At 38.7% G+C, this 20,110-nt stretch overlaps 1 protein-coding gene across 3 annotated transcripts in view; it reads left to right on the top strand.

The window, feature by feature from the left end:
* snx7 (sorting nexin 7) overlaps positions 1 to 20,110 on the top strand; it is a 53,005-nt gene that overhangs the window by 19,856 nt on the left and 13,039 nt on the right. For all 3 annotated transcript variants that reach the window (XM_062441741.1, XM_062441740.1, XM_062441739.1), the window contains exon 8: positions 5,077 to 5,229. In XM_062441741.1, coding sequence (XP_062297725.1) covers positions 5,077 to 5,229 — 153 coding nt within the window. The remainder of the gene's footprint in view (positions 1 to 5,076; positions 5,230 to 20,110) is intronic.

The following is a 20,110-nucleotide window of genomic DNA, read 5'->3' as shown; positions in this document are numbered from 1 at the left end:
GAATATTTGTATGGACTATAGCAGCTGTGGCTCAGGAGGTAGAGCGGTCGTCCACCAATTCGAAGATTGGTGGTTTGATTCCCGGCTCCTCCAGTCCACATGTTGATGTGTCCTTGGGCAAGACACCTCAAATTGCTCCCGTTGCTGTGCCAATGGTGTATGAATGATTAGTTTCCTCCTGATGAGCAGGTTGGTATCCTGTCGTCAGTGTATGAATGTGTGTGAATGACATATGTAATGTAAAAGCACTTTGAGTGGTCATAACGACTAGAAAAGCGCTATATACAGTAAGTACAGTCCATTTACCATTTACTTGCTCACAGCCAGTCATCAATGCAAGCTTTCCAGAGTCCTCAGGTTTTCACACCTAGACACGCTGCTCCACTCACAGCAGACACACACACAGATCATCATGTTTTCTGAAGCGACCAACAGATAGCAAACATGTTTTCAGATGTGATCTAACAGTGTTTACACTGACAACACTGAGACTAGCAGGTGGTAGCTGATCTGATTGGTCTGTGACATCCATTCATTCATAATTGAAAGGCACGCACCATGACTGAGCTGGCTGACATCACAGCACACTGTTTGACAGTTAGTGTCAGATGTGTACTGCAGACAGTGAGCAGTCTTTCAGGTTTGTGAGGTGTGAGCTGTGATTCAGAACAGAATCACACTGTTCCTCTCTGTAAACATTAACTTGACCTTCACTGCAAAAGAAACCAGTGAGCTTTTTGTGAGTCAACCTTTGCAGAAAATGAATTTGTTTCTATGCCTCATCATAGCCAGCAGGGGGCAGTGCTGCTCAGATTTTGCAGCACACAGCAGGGAACCAGTGTCATCCAGCCGTACAGTGTATTCCACTATTAGTTAAACATGTTTTAACATTTTCTAAATCCAGTTGTCTTTATACAGTTAGGATACCAGACCTGATTTTGGAGTTTTGTGTATTGTTATAGGGTTATTTAATCATAATGATCCATCACTGTTGTGATTGATTGAAGTCTAAAATCATTCAGTATTGTTGTCTAAACTTTTTATTTGTATTTCTTTAAATTTTTGATCATAATGTTATTATGGTCAAGTTTGTTAGATTCATTCAAGCCAGACTTTTCACTACAAGCTGCCTCATGTAAATAATATTGTTTGTTTCCTATAGTAATAATTAGTTTTTACATTTGCATACAGTGAGTTAATGGATACTGAAGACATCTCTACAGTTACTGTACTACACTGTACACACTGCTGGATCCCCGAGGCTCTCTTTGACTCCCGTGTTAGTATTAGTGTTTTGTAGGAGTGAAAAATAATAGCGCGCACACACACACACACACACACACACACACACACACACACACACACACACACACACACACACACACACACACACACACACACACACACAGTCTAAAAAGGTAGATGGATCGATATCACTGCAGTAACAAGCAGGCCACTGAGAGCTGTGTGTGTGTGTGTGTGTGTGTGTGTGTGTGTGTGTGTGTGTGTGTGTGTGTGTGTGTGTGTGTGTGTGTGTGTGTGTGTGTGTGTGTGTGTGTGTGTGTGTGTGTGTGTGTGTGTGTGTGTGTGTGTGTGTGTGTGTGTGTGTGTGTGTGTGTGTGTGTGTGTGTGTGTGTGTGTGTGTGTGTGTGTGTGTGTGTGTGTGTGTGTGTGTGTGTGTGTGCGCACATGCTGTGGATAAGCCCATGTTAAGCATGCTTTGTTTATTGAACTTGAGTAAATGCCATCATCAGTGTAAATGTCAGGCAGCTAATCCTGCTCACACTCTATGAATCCAGCATGTGATTATGTGCAGTGTGAGGATGGTTAGGTTCATATGTGCTTTAAGCTCTTCATGCAGTCTCCACTTAGATTTACTGTCCATGTTGTGCTAAAATACACATAACAATATGTGCTGTATATTACACTGCTGGACTACTGTAATAACTGTTCTATTGTGTCTAAGAGGCCACAAACTTATAACCCATTAAACGGTTCAGTAGAACACTCCTGGTTCCTTCCTGTTACTCTGCTGTGGCTTCATTTAACCTTCTAATAGCAAGCAGTGTTGTAATTGGGATGTATGTGCAGTACATTTACACTAATCTCATGTAATGCTGCAGATAATGATCTGCATTATTTCACCCACAGAAGGCTGTGATCATTTAGAACTCAAGTTAAAGCAGTATTGGGGTAGTGTGTCGTTCGTTCGTTCTTTGTTTCTTTCGTTCGTTCGCTCGCTCGTCGTCTGTCTTTGCACATAAAAATGCATTATACATAAAAATATACATAATACATGCAGAACATTGATATTAGGGAGAGAGGATAATAACTAACAAAGTATAAATGTGCAGGAGTCAATAAAAGCCATAAGAACCTGTCACGTAGCTCATACAACATAAAAACTAAAAAGTGAAATATAGACAAATGCATAAAAAAGTCATATCTGTAAACACTAAACTGATTTAACATTGCTGTACAATCTTGATATTTTGAATATGTTAATAAGCAGTTTTATTTTTACCCATCCAGCACACACAGAGCAACATGATCATTCATTTTCAGTTTGTATTCACCTCATGAATCTAAGTCCACTCTCCTTTCAATTCTAATTTGATCTTCATCCACTACTGAGAAAAATGTGTCTCATTAGCTGCTCAATGCTCCACTGTGTTCACCAGCTAGTCTCTGACTGTGGAAACCGGTTAATGACAGTAGTGAGACTGAGCCAAAAAGTGATGGCTTTATTGGACGGTTTATAGTTGAGACTGACAGGAAACAAGTTCAGGCATGATCATTATGGTTTTATGGTTCATATCTTAACCACACAGTCACCAGGATATGGAATACATGAACACTTAGTACATGAAGAGCATTTTTAGGTTGATAGTGTTTATAAACAGTACAGCTTGAGTGCATTAACATAATCATTATTGTATCAATATCCATTTCCAAGTATTTAGTTTTCCTCATAATATTCTTTTTTTCTTTCTGTGACCAATTTTTTTATTTCATTTTCCAAGTAGAAGCCACATATGAAGTCAGACAGTATCCTTACAGCAAGGGTAAATAATAGAATCAATAAAGTAAAAATATATGATTGAATACACATGTTAATACCGTCTGCAGCCAATAAACAATCCACACAAACATCCCATAGGTCCTCACCAATATACATCACTACCCTCCAGAAATGAACCAAACAAACAAAAAATAAATACATTAAATTATATTAAATATAACAAACAAACCCATCTTATGAACTTTATAAATAATAATAATAGTAATATTGCATTTTATAATAATAATGAATCAATGTTGAATCAGAGATGTGCTAAATCTATTTACAGCAAGTGAAATACTTACAGTTTGTTGAAATGAACATTACCAGTAGACTAAACTCAGGGTCAGCAAACATTCAGACTAAAGTAGTGATTTGACTTTCTGAGCTGCACTCTGAAGAATTTGTATGTTTTCCATCTTTGCTCTTTGTGCTCTAGCACAAAAGGCTTCTAAAGTTAATACCTCATGAAATAATAGCTTCCACTGATATATACTAAGCTTGTGGGGGGGGGTTTCCATTTCCTTACCAACTATTTCTTTGGAGCAGTTAAGCCTGCCAAAAGAACTCTCGTCATATGAAGCGTTAAACTAAGTGATGTGTCATCATTCAACATTAAAATGTGTTCAAACTGGGTTTGTTGATCTCAATTATTTCAGAAAGAATAACAGTCACATTAACCCAAAAGGAGTGGACCCCAGGGCATCCCCACATCAGTACATTACACTTAAATACACTGTAGGTGGATAAAATATTGAATATATATCATTATTTTGTGGTTACACCATTTGACATTCTCAGGAGCATTCAGTCTTACTTTTGGTAAAAAATGTTGCAAATGTCATTTCAAATGATATAAAAGCAACAAAAATACTAAATGTACATTTTAACAAACCTGATGCTGCCATATTAGCACTGCTATCAGACAATGACTCAGTCACAGCCTACCAACAGACCATCAACCACTTCTCAAAATGGTGTGCAGACAACCACCTCCTCCTGAATGTCACACAAACAAAGAACTCATATTCGACACCCGCAAGAAGAAGACTACCCCAACGGACCACATATACATCAACAACCAACCAGTAGAGATAGTGGAACATTTCAAATACCTTGGCATCACAATTGACAATAAACTGACTTTTGATCAACACACCGCAGATATCCACAAATGCTGTCAACAGATATTTCATGTCATCCTCACACTCAGGACTCTCTCTGTCAAACCCCCCCAACTCTTGCTTCTCCTGTACCGTAGTATGATTGAATCCATCCTTCTGTATTGTGCCCTCTGCTATTTCACCATGCTCCCTTGCAAAAACAGAAATAAGATACTAAAAATCAATTTGTATCCTGTTGAAGTTTTGTTTTTTTCTTGTTGATGATGTTTGTTGACCTTTTGAATGTTGTACGAATATATGACAATATATATGACAAGCGGGGTGGCTGTGGCTCAGGAGGTAGAGCGGTCGTCCTCCAATTGGAAGATTGGCGTTTCGATTCCCGGCTCCTCCAGTCCTCATGTCGATGTGTCCTTGGGCAAGACGCTTAACCCCAAATTGCTCCCATTGCTGTGCCAACGGTCTGTGAATGTGTATGAATGGTTAACTTCCCTCCTGATGAGCAGGTTGGCACCCTGCGTGGTAGCTGCCTGCCATCAGTGTATGAATGTGTGTGAATGGGTGAATGAGATGTAATGTAAAGAGCTTTGAGTGGTCGTAAAGACTAGAAAGGTGTTATATAAGTACAGTCCATTTACCATTTACAACACATTTCCCCCTGGGGACAATAAAGAATGAATCTGAATCTAAAACTATGTTAACATATTTTTGAATTAATCATCTTGCCAACCCGAATTTGTCACTGACCCATATATTGGTAAACCGATGCCACTCATTTGAACCAGTCTGTTGATATTGAACAGATGTATTTTCTGGACTGGGATGTGTTTTCTCTCAAATAATCATTGGTGTTTGTGTGTGTGTGTGTGTCTGTGTGTGTGTTATTGACAGCTTCAGGAGGAGGTGGATGGCCTGGCAGACCGGGTGGAACAAGCCAACAATGTCTTAAAAGGAGACTGGTCCCGCTGGCAGGACAGTATGAGAACTGACCTCAAGTCAGCATTTATCTCCACTGCTGAGAAGAATGTGGAATACTACGAGCAGGTAAGATAACAACGTTGGATACACATTTTAAAAAGGAGAGACTACATGTTATAAAACCAAACTTTTATTGATTTTAGTCTAAATAAGCTCTTAAGATGGACTTCATTTAGAGCTAATGTGCAGTTAAAGACCTCCATCAGTCTGGAAAACATCTTCTGTCTTCACACATGAAAGCAGCAGTTTGTATAAATTTGGAGTAAAGTGGCAGCACAGAGTTTCACATCAGTGTGGAGAGTTAGAGGACAGTGATACACGACAGGTGATTGGATAATGACAGAGGACACTGATTAGTAATTGGCTCTAACGCTGACACAAGAGAAAAGAGATAAACTTCCCTCAGTGTTGTGTTTGTGTGTGTGTGTTTGTGTGTGTGTGTGTGACAGAGATGAAACTGTAGGTTTCACTAATGCATTATGGACCCCTAACTAGGGATGGGCAATATATTGATATTATATCTATCGTTATATGAGATTGGATATCGTCTTAGATTTTGGATATGTTAATATCATGATATGTCATCAGAGTTGTCTTTTCTTGGTTTTAAAGGCGGCATTCCACTAAAATATATAATTTTCTGAACTTACTAGACTGTTCTAGCTGTTCTATTATTTACCTTTTACCCACTTTGTCATTATATCCACATTACTGATGATTATTTATCAAAAAATGTCATTGTGTAAATATTTTGTGAAAGCATCAATTTCATCTACAATATTGTTGCAATATCGATATCGAGGTATTTGGTCTAAAATATTGTGATATTTGATTTTACCCTTATCGCCCAGCCCTACCCCTAACCCACAAACACCTCTCTTTATTTAAGAAAAATAAACTAGGAGCTGCACAAATAGAGCTTCTAACAATATACTGATAAGATGCATTCCACAAACTGTTGGGCAAACCAGAAGAGGAGTGTCATAATATAAGAGATGATGAAGACAAGACATGTAGAAGATACATTTTCTTACCTCAATGTGTTGATAACAACTTAAAAAAACTGCAGTGCTGGTGTCATGAGCTGGTAGAGAGAGCAGCAGTGATGTGTGTGAAACGAGCAGTAAGAGACTGAAAATATGGAGCTAATAAAAACAATATAGTGTGTGAGTCCACCATCGTCTCAGCTACTGATAGAATGAATCTCATTATAATTTAAAATGAAACTATGCAACTTTTAAAAGAAGAAATAACAGTCATCTTTCAGAAAACAAAAGTTGAACTTGTAAAGCTTCACTCTCTGTTATGACTTGTAGCTTATGGTGGCTCAGATTGAGTCTGTTATTAATATTTACAATGTACTTATACACAGGCTTATGTGTTGCTTACCCCACTGTCAACATGTGGTTATTTTATGTTCTGTCCACTAGAGGGCATCCCAAAATTACTAACAAACAGGCTTATTGGTTCACTCATACATCAGCATTACAAATACTCAATATTTATTCTTTGTTATTGTTAGAATCCAAATCACTTCCACACAGCGCTTCATAAGTTATCAGTAGTGGTTCCTCTGTAGATGTGTCCACTTCACTTTCTGCCATTTTTGTTGTGATGCTACATTAGCACTCTGAACGCGAGTCAAACTCAAGAAACTCTTTATTGTTCAGATGCGCCAGAAGCATTTCATTGTCACATGCAGGGAGGTCAAGACGATAAGGAAAAGATTTGCTAACGTTAGCCAACACATTTATATTAAAATACACATTCAAATGCAATTTCAGCATTCAATTGTTTTTTTACCGAAATTCATTCCAACCCTACTATGGTCCCATCCACACCTGGTATCATGTGATCTGTATCTGGACAGAGATGTCTGATCCACTGGGCTGCATTTACACCAGCTATTAATGAACATTTACACCATTCATCAACATGACTTTTTCCTTATAAAGATAAGATATCCTGGAGCCATGCATACAAACCTTCCTGAGCCTAGGAGCAGCTCCAAAGTGGCCAAGTTAAGAGAAAAATATGGGTGTGTCAGTCCTGATTTTAAGGCTACTGTGTGTTTTTGGACTTTGAGTCATTCATAAAGCATTTAAACTCTGTGAAAGGTAAGAGGAAGTCAGTAAGATCTGCTCACAGGTAATTAGCCTCATCGCATCAGAGTGTGTGAACCTTCTAAAACACTCTGTGATGGCGGGAGAGCTGGTCCAATCATTTCATTAACAAATGGAAATAATCCACTGGAGATGATGATGATGATGACGATGATGATGATGATGATGATGATGATGATGATGATGATTGACACAACTCTGCATTACATTGAATTTATTTCGTCTCAACTATCCGTCAGAGTAAATCTTAAAAGTGTTTAATCTGAGAATAGGATGCAGATAAAGAAGAGGGAAGAGTTTTGGGGATTTAAAAGTAGAAATAAAAAGGTTTAGAAGGAGAGATGCAGTGAAGAAGACAATCGTATGTCCAGATTAACGAGCAGGCAGCCCAGCCGAGACAGCAGGGAATTAGATGATGAGAGGAGAACAGTGCAGCGGGCTGGAAGTAGAAAGCATTAAATCAGGAGAATGAAATGATGAAGCTGTTACACTAACAATCATTTACACCTGCAAAGTCTTTATTAGTCATGCTTGAAGGAGTCTGAGCATGCACTTAAATCAGAAATACGCCTCCATTTGATTTGGATGTATTTTAATCCAGAAGGCTGGAGCTCTGCCAGCAGAGGGCAGCAGCACTTTAGTTTTATTTCTCCACACAGCACCTGTGGAAGGTTGTCAGCTGTTGTATTTCCTGTGGAAGCTGCTTCTCATCATAGTGCATATCTGCTGATTATCAAACACACTCCTGATTAGTCAAAAATCAGAATCCGTCACTGGATTCCATCATGTGCTGCAGGCCTGTTCTCTGGACAGATGGCTGACTGATCATTTCTGGATGTCTCTGCATCTTCATTACATCTGATGTTACTAAACTAATATTTCCTGTCATACTCAGTCAGAGTACTGAGAATTTAATAAGTATAATTAGCTATTAATTTAAAAACATATCGGCACATATTGGACTACGTATTCACCATATTTACCGATCTGATAATAACGGTTTCAGTTAATAAGTAAGCATTTCCTGATCCTGATCCCAGTCCCGGACCTAGCGAGGTGAAGTCTAAAGTTGCAGCTTATGGTTTACACCATCTTTTCTGTTTGGAGCCAAGACCTTCCAGACAAGGTATGCAGGATGTTGCCTTTCACACTGTGGAAACACTTCCCACTACCTCAGTTTTATTGAATGAGAGTCAGTGGCACTTTAAGGTATTTCCACATCAAGCCGTGTTGGTTGCTGCTTGGTATCTGCTGATGTACTTTAGCTGTGTCCAGTAGATGGATCCAGATGTGTTTTGTATCTACTTTAATACAATGAGATTCTATAAGGTCCATTATGTATTCAAACTAAACAGGGTGTTGCTATAAAGCAGCTTCTGTATTCAATCAGCCTTCCTTGCTCAGTAAGTTTCAAGTGCTGCTAACATATCAAAAGAGAAAAATATATGTGTGTACTTTATTTCTTTTTAACAGTGAGTGTAATATCAGTGTGTGTGTGTGTGTGTGTGTGTGTGTGTGTGTGTGTGTGTGTGTGTGTGTGTGCGTGTGTGCGCGTGTCCTTGTCATATTTGGGTTTCTCTGCAGTGCCTCTCCCTGCAGCAGCCCTGACAAAAACACTCATCACCTAACACAGTTGCCCCTTCAAGCAAATGCAATACAACAAATGACGTGTGTGTGTGTGTGTGTGTGTGTGTGTGTGTGTTGTACATGTGTAATAGAAGCAGCCAAAGGACTCTTCTACTGAATGTGAGAGCATTTTTATATAAAAAAGAGAATAATAAAGTGAGCTTTAAAACATTGATTATGTCTAATTTGTGGATGCAGCCATGGACATGCTCAACAATGAGAATGAGGCTGACTCCTGCATATTTAGTAGTTCTACCACATAAATGTAGTTATTACTCTACTTCATTTTCATTTTTTAGATATCAAACATTAATGAATCTCAAAGGCTCCTAATTTGAGTTTTCAGAAGTTTAGAACAGTTCTGTGTGTTATTGTTGCATGAACAGCTACCATTGTTTAATGAGCAAACATAGTTTTACTAAAAAATAAACTGAGAGAAATAGTTCACAGCATTGAGCTGAGACAGTCATTCATTCATTCATGTGCTCACTAGATGTTATACAGAATGCAGAAGCTTTTAATTTAATGCATGTGTCCATGTAGCATGGTCCCACTTAAATAATACATAATAAAACCTGCTTTGTTATACATGGACAAAGCATCACTTCCTAGCCACTCTATTCAGGCTTCCCCACACAATACAAGCAACCCTTTTCACATCACACACAGTCATTTGAGCCATTGTTTATACAAAAATATTGATTAGTTGTTGTTTAAGTGGTGTTTTCAGTGTCCTCAGAAAAACTCAAACAAACACAAGTTACAGTCAATAATTCTTACAACTTTGAGCTGATGTCATTCTGTGCAGGGTACGAGTAGTTTTCCACCCAGCAGGACACAGTAAAGTAAAGTTGGTTACTTCACTGAGTTGGAAGTGTGCATCAGCTCACTGTGACTGCTCCTGACGTTTCCATTACTCCTTTGAAAAAGATCCAAAATGACATTTGTATTGTAATGTAGATGCATGTTTGATCAACGGTCAGTGCAGTGGATTACTGCATGCCTGTAAATTGCTTTAACTTAAGTGAGCAATCAAAGCCACCACCAATCAAAGCTACTATATATAGTAGGATTCAAAGTCAACTTTATTGTCAATTCTGCTACATGTACACGACATATAGAAGATTGAAATTACGTTTCTCTCAGACCCATGGTGAGGTAGACAACAATAAAAACATTTTTAAAAAAAAACAACAACAACAGTGCAACGAAAAAGTAAAACGCATTAAAAAAAACTGCAAATACATTGTATCATAGAATAAATGCAGACCATGTATATAAATTATAGTTTGATATCATGAAAAACTTAAGGATTGTAACAGTGTCTTAGTTTAAGAGCTTACATGCTGTAGGATGTTGTAGAAAAGGCTGGGTGAACTCATCCTGGCCAGCTGTAGTAGTATACTGCTGCTATTGAAAGATGACCTGGCTCTGTTTCCCATTTGCCTTTGTGTGTGTGTGTGTGTGTGTGTGTGTGTGTGTGTCAGTGACTGAGTAGTAAATTCAGTACCTAATGATTCTTACCTGACAGCTCCTTGGAAACCAGACTCTTGTCTTTCCGAGTCTATTGTCGCTCCTCTTGTTTTCTGCCAACCAGCACAGACTTGTAATCAATCCAGCTTCTTTCATAAAAACAGCACGGCGTCTATATCGATAAAAAGATAAAACCCATCACTATTTTTTTTGCCCTCATTTGGCCTGAGCTGGACATGTTTTCTCTGTTAGACGAGTTTGTCTTTGTGCAAACAGAATAACTTCTTGTTGGAAGGCGAGCTGGAGGCGCACAGATCAATCGTCGCCTGCAATGTATGCAATAAATATTCCATGACTCAGATTATTATTAGATGTTTGCACTGGCAAGTCAGTACATCAAGCTGATGCAGCTCAGACACTCACTTGTCTTGTTAGTGCTGTGTTCTCTACATTTATTAAGCAGCAGTTGGCTCTGTCACTGGGAAAAAGACGGAAATGTGAGGATGATATTTCAGCTACAGGTCATGAGGCAAACTAAAATGTTACTTTCTCTGCTTTAGCACCTTTTATAGTCCAACTGAAACCATTATTTATTACTGCAACATACAAATCACAGTCTTCTGGAGGCCTTTGAGGGGAAAAAAAGCCATGGTTCTATGACAATATACACTGTATAAGCACACGTCTTAACCCTCGCTCGTTTAAAGGTGCAGTGTGTAGAATTTAGTGCCATTTAGCAGAACATACTTGGCATAAATGTTCATAAGTGTGTTTTAATTGATGTATAATCAGCTGAAAATAAGAATCGTATTTCGTTACCTTAGAATACGCCCTTTATATCAACAGAATAAGAGGGTCCCCTTCAGCAGAGGCCGCCATGTTGCTACGGTAGCCCAGAATGGACAAACAAAACATTGGCTCTAGAGAACACCTTCAGTCAGTTGCAATCTGCAATCTCATGTCACTAAATCCTAAACACTTGTCCTTTAAATAATATAGGAAAAGTGCACTGCAGTTAGCTCAGTTAGCAGGTGAGATAGCTAATTATCTTCTCAGCTGCAGCACATTAAGAAGCTATAAAACTTCCTTGCAGATTTCGACATCAGTATCCCAATTCCCTTCCACACATATACACTCAAACTCTGGATATGTAACAGGATGCCCTTCATTGTGAATGAGACCTCCAAATACCATCTTGGCTCACCACTGCCCTCCGTGAAACAAGACTGTAAAGTTACACCATTTCATCTGCAGAAGTTGAGAAACATTCTACTTAATGCAGATGTCCTTGACATAGAGAACAACAACCTGGAGGCAACCAATCACATTTATTTTGATTCTCTCAAGAGACAAACACTCACGTAAATGTACTTCACTCTGCGTTAAATAAGAAAAACTGTACAAACACATCACTCCAGAAACAAAGTAGATTATCATGTGCCGGTGGAGCGGCAATGTGAGGAAATAACCGTCCAATCAGAGTCGAGTAGGTTAATTATATACTCAACACAGCTGCAAGCTTCAGGCTCACAAGAGACAACAGAGAGGTTCTTCAACGGCACTGCCAACAAAACACTTGTAAGATACAGTTTGCAGTGAAGTGTGTTGCGATGTCTCCGTGCCTCTGCAGCTCAGCTGTCAATCAAACACATACACTGAGGCCTGATATATCTAGAAAGACCTCAAATTGTTTTTGTAGGTAATAAAAATATTAATAAAGTGAAAAATCGTTTTGATATATAGGATGACTTTTGTACCTACAGTTGAATTTCAATGTACAGTTGTTTTGATAAGTTAACCTAGCATTAATGTATAAACAAACAAACTAAGACTATGATCATTCAATATGAGACTGACCTGAGGGTTGGCTGAAGGACAGAAAACACAGCAATGTGTATAAATCAGTACAGTGCTGAAGCAGAACATTCCCCACTCAGCCGAGTGCAATGAAAAACAAAAGTTCAGTCGTAGCATAACACCAGTCCACAGAGAATGCAGTCATACCTTGCCCAAAGCAGGGTTATAAGCTATTAAAAAACACCTTTCAGTAATGGGAGTTTGTGGTAAAAGATTCTCTCACTGGAAATAACCAGTCACCTAAAACCAGTGCTATTTTGCCCCATCGTTTGTCTCAACATGTTTTATTGATTTCAAATGTACAGGCCTGTTTGGACAGGATGCTGGCATGGTAGATTGATTTTAGTATTGCATATCCATTGATTTCAATCCTGTCTCCAGCAAATTTGTTCAATTTCCCTCCCCCTTCTCCCCATATTAATTACAGCCCAAAATACCTGCTGTTTTTAGGAACAGTTTTGGATAATACCTGATGTTTCCAAGCATAGAAAGGCTTCAGAAAGCCTGCATGTGATGAGCTTTAGTTCCTGTATTTTTATTTTATTTGTATTTTATTTTATTAGCTCTGTACTTTATGTGGTGTGTATTCAAATAACTTTAAAAAGGTTTCTGAAAACCGTATTGAGATTATTAAATGTATCTACCCAAACATACACATAGTCCTAGTAGGAATCCTATATGATGAAGAAACAGCACAGAAGCCATTAGTCAGACTAGAGGTGGTCAATATGGCTTAAATCACACTATTAACTGTGATAAAGTGCATTCTCTGGAAAATAACTGGATAACAAAATATGAATGTCTGTTCTTAGTTTGTCCAATAAATTAAATACAAACCAAATCAATTCATCACATTGATGCAAACATTTAGTAAATCAAACCCTTCCATGCAATGTTGCCGGCAATGGCCTAATGTAACCAGAGACATTAGAGGGTAAAGTCTGGTTAATTACATCTTAAGACTTTGTTGTTGCAGTTTTGGCTATCATTTGCATCAGTTATGATAATGTTGTACTCACCAAAGTCATTAGCACCACGTGGAAACATGGCATCATCGCTACGATGACGTCCAGAAGGGTACAAAACCGGAACATTTAAACCGTCCAGTTCCGAACAAACCTACAGTTTGTCCAGATTACTATTAACCATCCTATTTGCAGCTCAAAGTGAAAAAGGAGCACACCTGAAATGTTACTTATAATCTGTCACAGGAAAACTGTGAGTGTACACAACTTTAAGTCCAGGTCAAAGTTGAAACACAAGGTAGGTTTGTTGTTTGGGAAATAATTTGACTGTTCACCTTTATAATTTTCTCTTCTAAATTACTTTAGGGTTCAGCATACTTAAAACAATGTCACACACATGATGCCGTATCTCCTCTCAAGGAAAAAGGCTTTCTTCTGATTAGCCATACTATTGGATGTCTTTGTAATTGTAATCGAATCATAGAAATGAGGATAACAATGCACACTTTTGGACAGTCTCTTCTCAAAGGCTCCATGGTGTTGTGCTCAGTTTGTTTGTAGCACACTGAGGACCTGAGACCAACCTGGTGGTTTGTCTAAGATTTGTTACCATCTGCAAAAATAAAACCCAAGTTGTGATGATTATCCTTCATATGAATAACTGCCATTGTACAAGTAGTATAGCAACATTACTGACAGTCCCACAATGTAATCTGTAAGTGTATCATCCTAGCATCCAACACTAATTCAGACAGCATGTTTTCATCAATTGGCCTGTGGTAATCTCAACATGTACGCACACCGTGTTTAGCACAGGGCATCACTCAAGCATTACTAATGAAAGATTACATACTCATTGCTCTCTGTTTGTTTCCTCTCATGGATGGACTATCTTACTGACAATAAGAAATAATCATATGATCCGTAAATATGCATCTATAAAGCTCCACTGTTAAAGCTTCCAAACTACCTCACATTTAATATCTTTCAACTACAGCACACACTCCCACTACTCAATTCTAGATATTGTATATGTAATCTTGGCAGAACTGGTTTCAGGTAGTGTACATGTTTTTAAATGGAATGATCTGCAAACTGCTCTCAAGCTTTGAAGAATAACTACAAGCTCGCTCCAAATTCTGCTAGCTTTCTCCATCCCAGCATATTTAAAAATGCAACATAGGATTTGGGGGCAATGACTGTAGGTAGTTTAGCTACGTAGTGTGTGACATGAGGGTGGTGGGGACACTGCCTGCCAACTGCAACATTTAGAATGGATAGTAAAGTGAATTCCTACAGTGCTGGTAGTCAGATTTAACCAACTATGAGCAGCTACTACTGGGGTCTCTGTGTTTCCACTGGGTAGACAGGGGATTCATACATGAATTGCCTACAATAGGTGCAGCCCTGCTGCTAATTAAATGGTATTGTTCATGAGTCCCAAATATCTGAATAAAGCATAGTAAACAGTGGGCCTATTTTTTTTTTTTTACTGCCACAAAAGAGGAATACATCTCTTGAAGTCTTGCTACGTTACCAACAGCTATGCATCAGTCAACATACAAAAAAGACCTTGCATTGTAACTTTGTCACTGTAAATGAAGGGCCAAAGAATTTGACACAAATTAAATTGAGCAGAAAAGTCTGTTTTTACTCACAAATTTGTATTATTGGAAAAATCACCAACAATAATCTATTTATGTGTGCAGCACAAAAACAATTATCATTTGGAGTTCTTATTTAAAATCTCTTACCAAGTTTGTTGATTGTAGTCACGCTGGTTGTGGTGTTATCTGATTATGAGTGTTAATTGTTCTCAGGTCTCTTTTGGAAAAGATCCCAATCTTAACAAGGTTGCCTGATTACATGACGTTAAGTAGTTTGAAGATTGTGTTGTCTTTTACCACCAAATGCCGTCTAAAGGGATGTTTGGAGTTCCATAGAACACTGTGAGCAAACAGTCTTAGTGTCGTATGGAGCGATCCCAAAGAATGAGATCACTTTTCGCTATTGCTGATATTGTTATTCAGGTGCAGATGTAGGCTACTGTAGCCATGGGGCCTGTGAATGATTTATTGGACTTGAGCACAGAGAGGCGGCCTATAAGAATCTAATAAGACACCTGCACCTTGGAGGGTTTTATACCACCTAGAAGAGGTGCAGGGGAAAAGTGGGAAACAAAGGGGAGGGGGGAGGGGAAGGGGGGTATAGATGAGGGTGGTTGGAGAGACTGAATTTAAGATTAAATTGTCTGAAGGAAAATCATTTGTAACCAATGTCAACATGTGCTGAAACCTTTTATCGAACATTTGCTTGTTCAAATGTGTGAATTTGGGACATCATCATTGGCATTGTCCCTTTTTTCTGCCATTTTACAGTCAATACACGCATGGATAATACAAACTGTTCGCTTCAGTGCTACTGTCAACAAAGAATTTCAATCATAGAATCTTGAGGGATTTAGACATTTTTCAACACTACCAAGTCATCGCCCTGACCATGAAGTCCTTCTGGCAGTTCTTCCCATATGACATGCATACACCATTAACACAGTGTGACAGAGAAGCAGGCAAGGGAGGACAAGGGTGACAAACCGTGTGTGGATGGCAAGACAAACTTACCTTACACAACTATTTTCTTTTGTGTTGCTTTGCTTTGTGCAACAGCACATTTGATTTGAAATCAAACAGTGACTATGAACTGTGACCAGCCCTGGCGTCACCCAGCCAGCTCACTATTAACAGAGGAGGATGCTAAGCTGACAGGAGAATAAAGACAACAGTGTACAGGAAACCCACTCATGCACACAAGTATCTCGATGTTAACACCACTTGAAACATCAGAGATCTGTGGTGAAGAGAGGGAGGTCCAGTAGGTCTAGAGGCTGTTTAGGGCCAATGGATGCAAGGATAAACATCGATGAGCCACACCACAGCACTGTGTGACGTGTTCCTTCATCCCTGAAAACAAAGGTTATGGTTGTTAGTAGGGATGCACCGAAAATTCGGCCACCGAAAATATTCGGCCGAAACGGCTAACTAAAGAGATCAGCTCCTCTGATGCATCTGTAGCAGACGTTATTCCTTTAATTGCAGCACTAAAGTGTAGTACACTCTTAGAGTCTGTCAGCACACGTTTCACTGAGATCTATTTGGATCCTCTGCACTTCATCGCGACTGTACTTGATCCGCGTTATAAAGATCATTACCTGGATCATGTGGGATTAAAGCAGCGCGCACCAGAAATGATCCGGGCCGCGATGGATGCAGAGAACCCGCTTAGAGACGGAGAAGCGCACAGCACAGTAGAAGGTGTGTGTGTTTGTGTGACTATAAATGCAGCGCATGTGAGAGTAAAGCGTGCTTATAGCTCTGTGTTGCTGCTTGGTTTCCTCATTTTCGGTTTCGGCCAAGAATTTTCATTTCGGTGCATCCCTAGTAGTTAGTTTGGAAATGGCTCTAAAAGGTAAAACATCAGTAAGACAGTACTGCAACACCAGATGCAGTTGCACATTCATGAAAAGTGTTTCAGTTTTGTTGTGCTGCAAATCACAACCTGTTGACTTTGTAAACATCATAAATTCCTCAAGGAACTTCAGAACAAAGTCAAGAGGTTGTAGCGCAACAAGCTAGTGAAGGTTTCCATACAGAACAAGATTCATGCACATTCGCAGTTGCAAGATACTATCCAATCACTGTCATTACTCTTTGGAGCCATTTCTAAATAGGCTACGATGACTACTGTCTTCGTGGGTGAAGGAACATGTCACCCGGTGCAGCGGTGTGGCTCATTGCTATTTCGATATTTGCGTTCTACAGCACAGAGGAATAAGATATATTACACTTTGAATACACATACTTGTAAGTAGGAGTAAATTGTTTGTTTTCCTCTCCATATTTTCAATAATTAAACAATCACCAGACATATTCACTATTGACACTGACACTGCAGAATCTAAATGAACCACTGGAATTATCTCAGACTTGGCTTTTGGACATCTAGCTACAGTCTTCAAGTTACAAGTACCACTAACAGTTTATCACCCTATAATATCAAGGTTTTTCATTGCTAGTCAAGGTCGGACCTTAATTCATTCTCTGGCTAGCGCTATTAATTTTACTTACCTGACTGTAGCCTAAATTTTCACAGTCCATCTTGTAATTCTTTCAGATCAAGGTCAGATCACGTTCCCACCACAAACCACTCCAGAATTCATTCATAATGACCACTTACACTAAAGGGCCCTGGTACGGTTGTTTTGGTACACATCTAATTACGATTGTTGTGTTCAGATCTGCCCAAATAAATTACACCAATAGGGAAAACCAACCAGAGTCTGATCCAACCATACTAAACAATACACCCTTTGACACAAGGTGAGGGGCTCCTATGTGGAGGTACTCGAGGCATGTTCAACGTCTGATTTCAAAGTTACTGTATGCTTGCTGTTTTGTTGAAGATTAGTCATAGTGGTCTTAGCCAATCCAGGAGTGTAGAGTTGGGCCAACAGTTGGCTGTTGTCAGGCTGCCAAGTACCCATGATATTTTCTGATTAATAACAGTATTGCTGTAATACAGTGAATAAAACCGTTAAAGCAGCAACTCTATGAAGTTAAACCACATTTTAGAACCAAATATTAATTCAATATAATTATTGCATTAATCCTGTAACCTATATCATACAGGGTGACTTCCTACCATATGTTTCATTAATACACAATTAAAATATTGCATACATTATGATTAGATTATTTTTTATGTAGTAAGATAGAATCTTTAAGTGAGATGATTCAAACCTATATTTCTAATCTTATCAAAAATGTATTAGTGTGATAAAATGTAATAAAACTGACCTTTTTTAATATCTCACCAATATACCATAGCAACGTTACATCATTCTTTATGATTTTTTTATGGTAAACAGTACATATACAGTACATATACAGTACATATACTGTCTATATACTGATTAAATTGTTAATTTAACAGTTATTAAAGCCTGGAATGTAGTAGGAGTTAATTTTGGAGTGTTGCAAAGTAATGTTTCTCTTGAGTTTCAGAACCTTGAGATTTTACAGATAAGAGGGTCTTTGTACCATTTCAGGTGGGTGTTTTTTGGTCTTTCTCTGGTCCAAGTGGCCTTAGAGTAAGTTTTATGCTTTTAGTTCATAACATCATTTTTGGATGTTCAGTCAGAAATGGTCTCTTAAGAAGTGTTTCTGAGTCTGTTGAGCATCACTCATCTATCCCCACTGAGAGGGTTTGAAAGGTCAGTTCTTCAGGCCTGAGGTCTGTTCTTACCACGCAAACTTGTCTCTTAGGAATCAAAGATTAGTTTAACAAAATTAAAGAACAAGTGAACAACAACAACAACTGTTGTAGGAGGCTGTCCTCCTACAACATCTTGATGTCCCCAGTAGATCACATCTACTTTGCATAGAGAAAGTAAAATAAACTGTAGAAAATAGAAAAAGGATGTAGGGATATAGATTTATACATCACTTTTGAAGTACTGTACTGTACTTGTTTGTTTTTTTCTTATATCCATCAAACATGAGTGGGTGGTGGGTCCATGAGGTTGATGGGTTATCTGTCTTCACATGGAGTTCATGAGAAACAAAAAGGGTAACCCAGGAAATAAGTGTGAAGGGAACATACAGAGCTCTGTAAGCTCTGTGTAACCCCCTGGGGATGTGTGTAAATGCTATTTCAGATTAGCAACCCTGACCTCAGAGTACCTTCTGACCTCTATATATCCACATACACATACTGCGAGAGGACAGTAAGTGTAGAAAGACAGTGAGCAAAATGATATGAATACAATTGTTGTAGCATTGTAGCGTGGACAGGAAAAGTGAGCTTTGAAAACACACAGACTCAAGTGTATGAATGTGGGTTTGTCAGCTTAGTTTGGGTTAAGACAGTAAAATGCAGTAAAAATGTCCCGACATGAAGTTAAAAATCTGCAGCTATCTGAAGTGACATTTTGGTGATCTTGAACACCGCTCTCTTACTGCTTTTGCACTTTTTTACCAACAAATTATCTAGCCATCCACCAGCCCGTCACTTCCCTGGGAATGTTTGGCATATCACCTACACAAAAAATTGGACTTACTTATATATACACTGCACACAATTTGAAAGTGTAAAGTTGTGTTGTTTTTTACACAGATTGAAGAGACCAGGCTGTAAAGTGAGACCAATATTATTTTAAACATCAAGAAAGTGAAAATGCATTAATACAAAAAATGTTGGAGAATGTTAATTTGGGGAATGAATTTAATAAAACAGCTGCTTTTCTGGAACATTATCTCATGTCAGTGCTGGAACACAGGACAGTAGCATGTTCTAATGCATCATGCATCCTTCCGTGGCTTCCACTGTGTGGGCTTGTGTAGATAACAATAAGCACGTGTGTTTTGATGCGTGTCAGAACACTGCCAGCGTGTGGGCTCGCATAGAAAATAAAATGCATGTGTTTCAATGCGTGTCATACACTGTCAGTGTGTGTTGCCCATCAGGCACTTTATTTTACTGCATTAGATAACGTACAAGAAGATGTTATGATATTGTTGCAGAAACATGTTCGTCACTGATGGACTTTCAAAAGTATGCATTAATACTATCACGCTAGGAGACTGATTCAATGGGACACTGCTGCTCACATCTGCCAGGCTGTGGTTTGTGTAATGAACCATTTATATTTTGCATTACTTAAAGTCTACATTCAGTTTTCATAGCTGTTGTTCCTCCTTCACCGTCTGAATATTGTTGAATATCAGCAAGACAGAAGAGACGAGGGTCTATCATTAACATCGTAAATATTCAACACGTGACTCAGCATTACAATAACCAGCAGCACCTGCCTACTCAGTTCACAATTTGCATCTATTAATGGTGTAA

Source organism: Scomber scombrus, chromosome 20, assembly GCF_963691925.1.
Source record: "Scomber scombrus chromosome 20, fScoSco1.1, whole genome shotgun sequence".
NCBI classification, from domain to species: domain Eukaryota; kingdom Metazoa; phylum Chordata; class Actinopteri; order Scombriformes; family Scombridae; genus Scomber; species Scomber scombrus.
The sequence above is the reverse complement of the archived record's forward strand: the minus strand, read 5'-3'. Positions and strand labels throughout refer to the sequence as shown.